This window comes from Ictidomys tridecemlineatus, chromosome 6, assembly GCF_052094955.1.
Source record: "Ictidomys tridecemlineatus isolate mIctTri1 chromosome 6, mIctTri1.hap1, whole genome shotgun sequence".
In the NCBI taxonomy this organism is placed as follows: Eukaryota; Metazoa; Chordata; class Mammalia; order Rodentia; family Sciuridae; genus Ictidomys; species Ictidomys tridecemlineatus.
In genome coordinates this window covers 24,972,722-24,984,135 of record NC_135482.1, presented here as the reverse complement: position 1 = coordinate 24,984,135, position 11,414 = coordinate 24,972,722, and the positions used below count along the sequence as shown (strand labels likewise).

Here is an 11,414-nt window from a genome sequence, read left to right as displayed (position 1 = left end):
TTCCGGTGATTCTGAGCATCTCCCATTCCTTCTAGGTCTAGAGTATCTAGCTGATTGCTGCCACGGAATCCTCTGTCTTGTCCGTTCTGTGGCCAGAAACCCTGTTGAGGTCAAGAAATGACCTTGCATTTTAGAGGTGGGGAACAGATTCTAAATGAATAAGTAAAAAAAAAAAAAGTTGTAATAAAGCAATGATATGTGTTATAGGTAATAATAAAGCTGGAAAGGACAGGAGCCTAGATAAATGTGGGTGTGTTGACGTTTTAAACGCAGTAGTCAGGGAAGACTTTGCTGCTAAAGTGACTTTTGACCTGCCTCTCATGGCAATTGTGTGCAAGGCCCGGGTGGAGTTAACTGTGTTAAGATGCAATGACCCATTTACTCCTAGGCTATCTAAGTTGTTTTCCAATTTCAGGCGGGCGTATTGTTTACCCACAGCAAACATGGCAGGAAAAACTTCAAACTGACCCTGGAGCCCTCAAAAATGATGGCCACAGCACTTCCTGTGCTTGCCCTCAACAAAGATGGCGGCAATACTTCCTGTTTAGGGATTTCGCCTTCAACAAAGATGGTGCTTATGGTACAGGTTTCCTAACAGTCTGGATTCCGGTTGTAGTTTTTTTTTTTTTTTTTTTTTTTTTTTTAAAGCTACGTGTTTGCAGACGTAAGTAGCAGGAATCCATTTTTTTTTTTTAAATTTCTCGAATGCCCCGCGCTGTGGCGTTGGGCCCTGGGTGGCTCTCTCGCCTTCTTTACTTGTTCTGGTTTCTGAGCCGGGCCAGGGTTGGGGTGGCGGTGCCGGGTCCCGTTCTCCCCTCGGCCCGCTGTGAAGATCCTTCCGCGGTTCACGTTGCCCCGAAAAGTCTCTCACAGTTCGTGCTGTGTGTGACACACTAAAGATCTCAGTTGCCGAGGCCCGGAGGGTTTTTTTTGGAAGTTGCAAAAGAGCGCTCGAAGGCAAATACGGACCCGCTCCTCCTCCTCCTCACCTGCCCGCCCCCGCCCCGGGGAGCTGAGGAGCGTGGGGCCCGGCGCTGGGACCCCCGTCCGCCCCCTCCGCGCCACACAGGCTACGTCGCCACCGCCCAGCCGCCTCAGTCGCCAGCGACCTTCAAAACCTGGGTGGCTTCTGACCAGTGTCGGCGTGTGGCCTTTTAAAAATTATTATTATTAAGGAGAATAACTCACTAAATGCCCCGTGCGTGTGTGGCCAGGGCAGTGCAGTGATGGAGATTCGGACTGCATAAGGTTTATTGTATACTGGACACGTGCAATAAATATATTGCTTGTAAGTGACGATGGTGTAAAGGCCTTTTCTCTTAGTGAAAAAGATCCTTAAACTCATTGGTACCTCTGGTTTCTGTCCTCCACTCCCGTTGCTTGTCAGGTTCTGCAAATGCCCGTGGTCATTTTTGGAAAATTGCAGTGATGGTGGCGGGCAATCTCTGCACTGTCAGGAGAAAAACACCATTTCTTCTCTAAAATGTGTTAAAATAAAATGCCGCTTTGTAATCCTTGCATACACATTTTTAAGACTTTTTAAGCAAAGTCTCTGGCCTGCTTTTTGGTCAGATCTCTTTATGGAAAGAGGACCTCATTATGTAAAAAGCAGAAACAGAAAAGATGATTCATCTCCACTGTTGTTCCCTGTGTTGGGGCGCATCTGAAGTTAACTTGGCTTGTTTTAACAGCCTTGTAGTAAACACCAGGGCCTGATATTCAGCATGCTAAATTTCAAAAATCTGCCAGTTAATACTGCAGCAACTACCTCTAGGGGTGCATCAGCATTCCTATAATCTGAGCCATGATTTTGTCTCTTTCCAGGGGGAAATGGAGGCCAGAGACAAGCAAGTGCTCCGCTCCCTCCGCCTGGAGCTGGGTGCAGAGGTACTGGTGGAGGGACTGGTTCTTCAGTACCTTTACCAGGAAGGAATCTTGACAGAAAACCATGTCCAAGAAATCAAAGCTCAAGCCACAGGCCTCAGGAAAACAATGCTGCTGCTGGATATCCTCCCCTCTAGGGGCCCAAAAGCATTTGATACCTTCCTAGATTCCCTGCAGGAGTTTCCCTGGGTGAAGGAGAAGCTGGAGAAGGCAAGAGAAGAAGCTGTCATTGAGCTGCCTGCAGGTAGGCCTCCAAAGGATCACTTCAAACCAGCTTCGAAATTGTTGGCACTTACACCTTTTGGATTGGAAGTTAATGTGGGCAAGGGTCAGTGGTTCATGCAAGGGAGTAAAGAGTTTGGAAGGAATAGGGTGAGGAGGTGGCAATGTAGGAGTTGGAAGAATGGACCATGACTGAGAGGTTGTGGAGGGAGCTCAGAGTCCATTTAGAAATGCTTCCAGGGAAACTTGGCAAGTCACTTGGGAGGCATGTTCTCATCAGAGAGCTAGGTCATATCTCAGCTCTTGGCATCAGGAGCCATTTGGAAAGTGCAGATGGGAAAGCAGGCTTTGGCCTGCTGATAATTGATTTGTGGGGTGCCAGAGCTGCCAGCTGGAAAAGGTCAGATTCATGGAGGAGGAGACAGCCTCTAGGAAGGCATGCCCTGCACCTGTCCCCTGGGCTGCCCTGCAAAGCCAAAGGGGATTGTTTTGAAGACTGACTGATTTTGTTTTTAAAGGCTATTGACTTAAAGTGTCCTTTTTGGTTTGGCTCTGTTCAGATATCTGTAGTATTTAATTTGGTAAGGGCAATACTTTGGGAAGGGTCTCATTTTGATTTTAAGAATTGAAAGCAGTAGAAAAGAAAAAGTTCTGGTGCTGTTGGCCTAGCTTGGGGCAGGAAGATGCGGTAGGAAACATTTGTTCCTTTTTAACAGCTCTCATCACTTCTACCTTTTACAAAGATCGAGGAATAGAGAAATGAACAACTAAAAATGATAATTTTTTTTTTTTTCAGTACTGGGGATTGAACCCAGGACTTTGTATATGCCAGGTGCGCATTCTACCATGGAAGTACATCCTCAGCCGAGGCTGGCCCCCTGAGCTTGTGATCCTCCTGCTGTTAGTCTCTTGGTAACTAGGGTGCAGGCATGTGGCAAAAAGGAATAACATTTTAGAAGAGAATTGAAAGTTGACTTGCAGATTTTTAACAGAAAATTAAGTAAATCTGAAGAAATGAAAATGGGAATTATGCTTCTACTCATGATGTACAGCAGTACAAAATGATCTTTTTTTGTATTAAGTATTTTGATAGTGAAAGGCTTTCGGTTCGCCTGTTTTGTTGTTTCCCACTATGTGCTGCCAGGAGGAACCTCTAAGTCAATTACCAGGAAAGCACCAATAATTTTTTAACATCTTCCCAATCCTGCATTTATGTCTTGCTTTCACTAAATTGGTAGAGATGTCTTAGATACTTGGCTTGGTTTTAATTTTGTAAGGACAGTCCAAACTGAGTTATAGATTTTCTTAGCAGAGCTAATATATCAACATCCTCTGGAGTTTCTGATACAGTGATAATTAAAACTACTCCAAGTCAGTGGTCCCTAGACTTTGTTGTTGCTGGTTTTTAAATACGAGTATAGTTTGAAAATATGCTACTAATACGAGACCACTTTTATTGCTTTTATTTTTATTATGTCATCTTTTGAATGATTTTTTTTCAGACCACATAGTATTAAATAATCATAATTCTTCTTTTTTCATTAATGACATATGTCTGAATATTTGACCAGCATGAGATAATCAGTTAGAAAGACCGATAAAAATCTCAGTGGAAAAATCAAAAATATTTTTATTCCTAGCTTGACTAAATTACATGTAAAGTATGGTTTAGGCTTTTTGAAATACTGAAAATGGCTGGCCTTGGAGGACCACGGATGTTCTCAGCATGGACTGTGCTTACAAAATTAAATGCTCTAGCTGTCTGAACAAATCCAGGCTAATGTATCTTAAGATGTTTCTACTAATTTACTGAAAGCAGAACACATAACTCAGGATTGGAGAGATGTTAAAAAATTATTGGTGCTTTCCTGATATTTGACTTAGAGGTTCCTCCTGGCAGCACAGAGTTGGAAACAACAAACCAGGGGAATTGAAAGCCTTTCACTATCAAAACATTTAATTAAATGATCATTATAGGTGATGTAAATAGTACTGCTGCACCTCTTTTGTGGAAATGTGACCCCCATTTCCTCAGATTCATTCAGACAGCAAGAAGCAGTTAAGACAGTTTCTACCATATGAAAGTTATAGAGAAACTGAGGGAAAAATAGGTTTTTGAAAGCAAGCAGAATGAAGCAGTATATAGTGGAGAAAAACTGTGCATATATATGTGTTAAAGTTTAGAAATATAAGGTTTTCCTCAAAGTTTGTGAATTTTGTAGAAGGGGTCAAATGGAGAGATAGTGTGGCTTAGAAAGAAACAGTATTTGTAATTGATTTCCTTTTTATTGAGTAACACTGCTATTGAAAAAAGTATTCTGAAGCAGAGATTTGTTTGATTTATGTATGTCTCTGTGTACCTTCCACCATGACAGTTACGTACATTCATTTTTTTTGGATAGGTGTTTTTATTAAATGTTGACTATTTAAAATAATATTATAAAATATAAGTAATATTTGAAGAATAAGGTAAAGTAAACATCTGTCTTCTCATCACTTAGTTTAAGAAAAATATGACAATTGTTTTGAGAATTTCTGGTGCTTCTTTCTGGTCCCCTCCTTTTTAACCCTCACTCACTGGTAAACCCTGAATTTGGGGTTTGTTGTTCATTCTCTTCCTCACTTTGTAGTTTCCATATCATGGAAATCACTTTTAAAATCTGCATGTCGTTGAAGAATATAGTATGTTATGGGTTCTAGTGGTAAATGTGTGGATATGTATATATAGATATTTAACGTGTAGGAGAGTTGGAAGAAATGATATATTTTAAAGGAGTTGACAGTTAATAGTTTTCTTGCTTGAGACATTAAAATATATTTAAATGTTTAAAGTAATTAATTTCATAGCAATATTTTAAATCTTAAATTAAGTTGGAATTTAATGAATTGGAAACCTAGGCAGTTTTTTTTTGTTTGTTTTTTATTGCTTTTTTTTTTTTTTTTTAAATTCTGGATGACTATCAGAGGTACAATTCCTTCCAATTTAATGTCTCTGGAAAAAAGCGGATAAACCCAGAAGGCTATTTCCTAGGACCTCAGGGCTTCTCCAGCATTGTAACATAGTTTTAACAAGCTTTGCAGTAGGCCACCTACATTGTTGTAGTGGCATCTTTGATCTTTGAAGAACTGGACTTGTGGGAAAATGTGGTGCTTCTTCTGAATGTATATGCATTCACCGCCTCTTACTTTTCACTCATTTTGGTTGCAATCATTAATTTGTTTGTATGGATTTCTTGGCCTTCTCTTCAGAGGCCTTGAGAACCTGAGAAGGAATGGCCTTCTCTGTAGGCAAGAGATTGATCCTCTTTAAGAATGAATTGATTTTAAGTTTTCTTGTGTTCTTCTAGCAGATTCTTGGTTTTCCCTTTGTTTATCTAATTTTTATTTTTCATTTATCAATTTTGAACTGGCTCAGACTTTTTTGGGGGGGTGGTAATCCTGGTTAGTTGCTTATTTGTGTGCTGGATGTAGTTCTTTAGTGAACTGTATCTTGTTCTCCTTTTATTCTTCCACACCGCCTCCACAACACACACCCAGGGAATCCTAAAACATAAAAGCAAACAAACAAAAAACTAAAACCTTTGATTTTTTTCAGAATCTGCCTAGGTCTTCCAATCTCTGTTAATTAAAAAAAAAAAAAAGTCTAAGACATAAATGGATGACTTTTTTTTTTTTTTAACCCTATAAGGATTCTTACCTTTTAAAAGGGAAATTCTGACGATAAAATGACTTAATCCGTGTTGACACTGTGGAAGGAACACTTTACAGCATGTCCCTCTCTGACCAAGGTCACATACTAGATATTAGATCAGCTGGACATCCTTTCTGGACTCCTGTCTTATCATTTTAGGAGATGGGGACAGTGTGGTATGTGAGTGTGAGCAGCCTGTGCCTGCCTGGCTTCCCACTCCCTGTGGGTCCTGCTTGTCCTGACCACTCACTCCAGTGCCTGGGCTCATCTGAATCTGGAAAGGTTTATCCGCAACCCCAGCCGCACTGTCTGGTGAGACTTAGCCTCTGGGCCATGAGACCTGTTTTCCCTAGGTTGGCCCTGGCTGTGGGACTGGGTCTCTGCCAAGATTTTCACTTACCAGTCTGCCTAGTAACCCTGCCTTTTACCCCAGTCTTCCTTTAGTCTTGGAAGTTTGGTTTTTTTGTTTTTCTCTCCTCCCTCTCTTGATTCTTGCTTTATGTATTCTTAGCCACTGTCAAGAGTGAAGGTCAGATCTCTGGGACACAGTTCAGCGCCTCCTGTAATGAGCACCAGACACCTCAGCTCTTGAGCCTGCTGGAGTGGCTGTCCTGAGACTGTCACTTGTTCAGCAGGTTTTCTCCAAGGACCCAGACTGCCTGGCTTTCCTCACTGGCACGGTGTTCAGGGCTCTGGCTGGTCTCTTTTCCTCCTGCCTATGGCTCCAGGGCTCAGCTTGTCCCTTGTGGAGCTGTTCTTGAATAATCATGCTGAGCCACCTCAGCTGCCACCCGAGATGCACTCTGGCTCTGAGGTGTATACTTGGAGGCATCAGCAGTTACTAAGCTCTCGTGGCAGACTTATAGACATCATAATAGGCTCATTAGAGAAATTTCTAGCTAGGGATTCTTCTCATAGGATCCTGCAGTCATGCCGCATACCTGAGCCTGCTCTGCATAATTTCTGTATTGATCTCAGTTTATCTCCCTGTGGGCCGTCTCGGCTCTTCACTGTGGCTGAGTAGTGCTCACCTGTGGCATTGTGTGTGTGAAGGGAGAACACCTGATCAGTTTCTACCATGTGCTAGATGTTAAGTGCCAAGGGTTTAGCAGTAACCAAAACAAAGTCCCTGCTCACCTGGAGCTTTGTGGTTCTGGGGGAGAGAGTAAAGAACTGGGGACAACCATAAGCAAATGAATAAATAACCTATCTGGTGGTGATGAATGCTGTGAAGAGTGTGTGGGAGTGAGGGTGGCCAGGGAAGCCTCTCTGATGTGGGGACACTGGGTGGAGACCTGACTTCTGTAACAGAGTGGCCTGCAAGGACACAGGAACTAGAGTGGGAGCATGGGTGACAGTGTGGCTAGATAAGACACCATCCTCATAGAAATGAACCACATTCCATATCTTCGTAGGCTCAATCACCACTGTTTGTTGTGCTTCCTGTTGTACAGACATGACCTTGGCTGCTATTAAGATGATTCGAGATGATTTGTAGACATGGGATTAAATAATGCTTAATCACACAATGGGAATGCGTTTGCTTTTTACTTCTGTTATAGTCTTGGAAAGAATGATCAGAGGTTCTCATGCTTAAGGCCTTCTGTTGGCCTTAAATAATTAGCTAGAATTTAGTTGTATTGCTTTTTTTGTGTGTGTCAGGGGAGTATCAATTTTAATGGGTTCCTTTCATTCAGGGCAAGTTCCTATTAAAAATACATTATTTTTATTTAACCAGTTAAGTCCCAGGATTTCCAATTCTATGATTATCTCAGTGAAATTGACATAGATACATTAAAATAGGTTGGAAATAATAATTCAGAGTTTACATATATTATTAATTACTGTTGCTGTATTATATTGGCATTTCTCCATTATGCTAATTTCCATATTATTATGTTACATAATTAGACCATATATTATGTACGATGTTTAAGTTTTTAAAAGTGTTCCACAGCTGGGACAATGGGACAAACTGGATTAATTAAGCACAAATGAGTGAACAAAGGCTAGTGATGTAACCCAGTGGTAAAACACTTGCCCAACATGTTCAAGTCCCCAGATTTGAACCTCAGTACCAAAAAAAAAAAGAGAGAGAGAGACAACATAAAGAAAAATACTAAAAACATAATAGGAAGCCCTGGGGACATGGCAAGGAGTGTGAAGGTGCTTTTCGTGTGTTCCCAAGTGGACAGCGTGGCAGGAGTGCGGGGAGGAGCTGGGACCTGGCTGGCGTGGTGAGGGCGAGAGGGCCCTGGCTCTGTTCAGATGCAGACGCTGCTGCTCTCAAGGCACTTTCAGTTTTGCCCAGGCAGTTTATGCGCAGTGACAGGAACTGGTTAAGCTTATTAGTAGAATTACTAAGTTTATAAGATTCTAAATGTTAAACACATGTATCTGCTGCTGTAACAGTCAGCAAGATGGAGCCAGATTCTGGTGTTATGGAATTTGGGAGCTGGGAGGGACTCAAAGATCATCTAATTTTTCTCTGAGCAAACAGAGGCCTAGGAGATTAAGTCAGCTTGCCCACGATCACACAGCTAGTTGATGTAATTTATTGCTGGGACTGGAATCCCAGCCTCCCAAATCTTGATTTAGGACTTTTCCTGCCTCGAAATCTTGGCTCCCCACTGGGTTTGAAATGGAATTGTATTATGCTGTAGTGTTAATAATTGAAAGAGGCTTTTTAAACATTGTACTAATGTATTTTTTTTTTATTTTAAGAAGAAATTTTTCAAGGGCTTTTAGAGGTATAATGGGATGAGGTTTTACTAAAATATCTTATTTTTATTAGTGCTAATTTTAATTATTAAAAAATGATGATAGTTTAGTAGTGCATCTTATCAGAAGTTTTTTTTTTCTCAGCTTCTACAAGGCTGACATAAAGGAAGAGCGGAAGACTTTTATCGAGTATTTATGAGACTGATGAAATAATGCATCTGTTGGCAGCTAATTGCAGTTCTTTCTAGGAATAGTGAACCATGTGACAGGTCTTGTCCCAGCAGGGATGCCTCTGTTTCACTTAAAAAAATGGATTTAATGTTCTTTTTGCTTAGAAAGTCTGACTGTGACTTTTTCCTCCCTCCTGTGGATGTATGGACCATTTGGCTACATCAGTCACCCTGTTGACCCCAGGGTTGATTTAGCTCAGTCTTTCTGGCTGTGCACTGGAATCACCTGGGGAACTTTTAAAAAGTTCTGATGCTCAGACTCTGCTCTGGGCCAATCCTTTACAAAATCTTAGAAAGTGGAGCCTGGACAATGTAGCATAGATAATGCACACACTTGTGTTTGCAAACATAGGCACAAACACAAATACCTCAGGAGGTTATTTTAAAATACAACCCAGGGTTAAGAACCTTGAGATCTGACCAGATGATTAGGTAGGTGGCTCTTTGCTCACTTACTGCTCCCCAACTATGGGCTTCCCAAAGCTGTGCTCTTACTTAAAGAGTTGTTTTTGTTTTCAGGTGTGAGGACGGAGAGGGTGGTAGAAATGGAGGTGTAGAAGGATATTAATTTGCAAATGTTTTTCCTTCTTGAATTTCTTGAACACTGTTGCTTAAGAATGTTTCAGAATCTTGGACCCCATAATGTTGGTAGTGAAGACACTACCAACACTAAAATCCATTAGTGCTCTATGAGGAATGGGGTGTACAGGCTGGATGCACATAAGAACAAAATTGTAGGTTTTTGCATTAGCTGGAGAATTTGAATTGGAGGCATTATTTTCATTTTACCTGTTCACATTGTGTGGTAGTTTCAAAATCTCAAAATACTTTGTGTTCTGTGGATCAAACTGTGTACAAATGGAGACAAATCCACTGATGAAGAAGGAGTTGGATGCTATATATCTGTTGGAACTTTTTATCTGTTCTCAGATATAAGCTGAACTGAAGGTGGCTTGAGAATAGATGAGAAGAAAGAGACGGATGGCTTCTGGTCAGAGTGCAACTGGCCTAGTCTCTCCTTCCGTAGGGTGGTCAGTCAGGCTGTCTGCCAAGATTCTGTTTGAATTAAAAATGAGTTCAGCTGGGCGTGGTGGTGCACACCTGTGCGGGCAGGAGGATTCCAAGTTCAAAGCCAACCTCAGCAAAAAATCGAGATGTTAAGCAACTCAGTGAGATCCTGTCTCTAAATAAAGTACAAAATATGGCTGGAAATGTGGCTCAGTGGTCGAGTGCCCCTGAGTTCAACTCCCAGTACCGGAAAAAAAAAAAAAAAAAAGAGTTTTAGTATTTCTTGTATCTCACCAAGAACCTCAGATGTCACTGGTAAAATAATTGTATTTAAGGGGGGCCTACTGTGTGCCAGGTACCCTTCTAAGTCCTTTGCATTTATTTACCCATTTAATAAATAATAATAACTTGATGAAGTCGATTATTACCCTCATTAGTCGGATGAGAAAATGTAGACATAGAGATATTAAATATTTTTCTGAAGAAGACACAGTGTAGTTAGTAGAAAGAATTTGGAATCCAGGCACTTTGACTGCAAAGCCTGCTAACTCATATCCTATAAAAATATTTGCTCATAATTCACCTTTCTCTCCTCCCAAATTCTGATAACCTTAGGCTGCTCCAGAGCCCATCATTACTAGCTCTCCCTCCTCCCTCCCCAGTCTTGCCTAGTCGCTCGCCTGAGGGGCTTGGCTGCTTTCGCTTTCCTGCCTGTTGTCCTGAGGTTCATTCCTGCCCGGTATCTCCCTCTCCCTCATTTTACCCTTATTTTGGCTGGGAGGTTAGGGTATAATGTAAGCCTACCGGGGGTCAAGGAAGGGTCTGTGTCTCTCCCATCCCAGCTGCTACCTTGAGAATAAAAGAAGACTAAATCTCAACTGTGATGAGGGGACAGTGAATTGGTCCCTCTGACAATGGAATCAGCCCCACTTTTGCAGTTCTTGAATCCTGTTGCCTAAAGCTGTCGGTTCAGCCACCAGCTTTTCTGGTGCTGCTGCTTCAGTTTCAGTGCGTGCTCAGTGAGGTGGGGTCCCTTTTTTGGGGGGGGTATGGTTCATACATGCGGGCCGCTGCAGCTAGCTGCAGGAATGCCTGCTTTGCTTAGTGTTAACAGGCAGCTGTGTTCATACTTGTTCCTCAGTTTGGGCAAAAGGAGAGTGCCCTTGGAGGGCAGTTCCCTAAGGAGGGTGAAAAAGGAATGTGTTGTATTTTTCCGAACATTATATTTTAATTGAAGAAGCAATGTAAGATGAAGAAGAAGTTTGGGGCAGGTTTCAATCCTAGGCTTTCTTTTGATGATGTTATAAAAGAAACCTTAACTCCTTGAGAGAAGTGCCAAGTTGATAATTCCTGGAAATGTTCAGGTTCTATTTACACTTAGCACCTTGGCAGAGAGGGTGGCAACGCTGTTACCAAAATAACACTGCTGAGATGTCATAACTGGCTGGAAAGGAAATAGGAATAAACAAACTCAGTTTCCCCCGCACTCTCACTCAATACGCAACACAGAATGTTTCTGGGACCAAATGTGCGGGAGTCCTGCCCCATCCCCAGCAAGCTGTGCTGCTGCATGGACACCAGCTGGTGTCCTCTAATTCAGTTCAATTCTGACATCATCTACCTGGTGGTAGTATCTGATCCCTCAGTTGAGATTGCTA

General features: G+C 41.8%; 1 protein-coding gene across 2 annotated transcripts in view; it reads left to right on the top strand.

The window, feature by feature from the left end:
* The first annotated feature begins 528 nt into the window (after positions 1-528).
* The window catches only part of Cradd (CARD and death domain containing adaptor protein), a 164,912-nt gene continuing 154,026 nt past the window's right edge, over positions 529-11,414 (top strand). Inside the window, exons 1-2 of one of the 2 annotated variants that reach the window (XM_040279996.2) lie at positions 529-664; positions 1,825-2,128. In XM_040279996.2, coding sequence (XP_040135930.2) covers positions 1,831-2,128 — 298 coding nt within the window. In that variant the 5' untranslated portion in view covers positions 529-664; positions 1,825-1,830. Of the gene's footprint in view, positions 665-815; positions 1,289-1,824; positions 2,129-11,414 lie in introns of those variants that run through there. The other variant, XM_040280000.2, reaches the window with a different exon arrangement.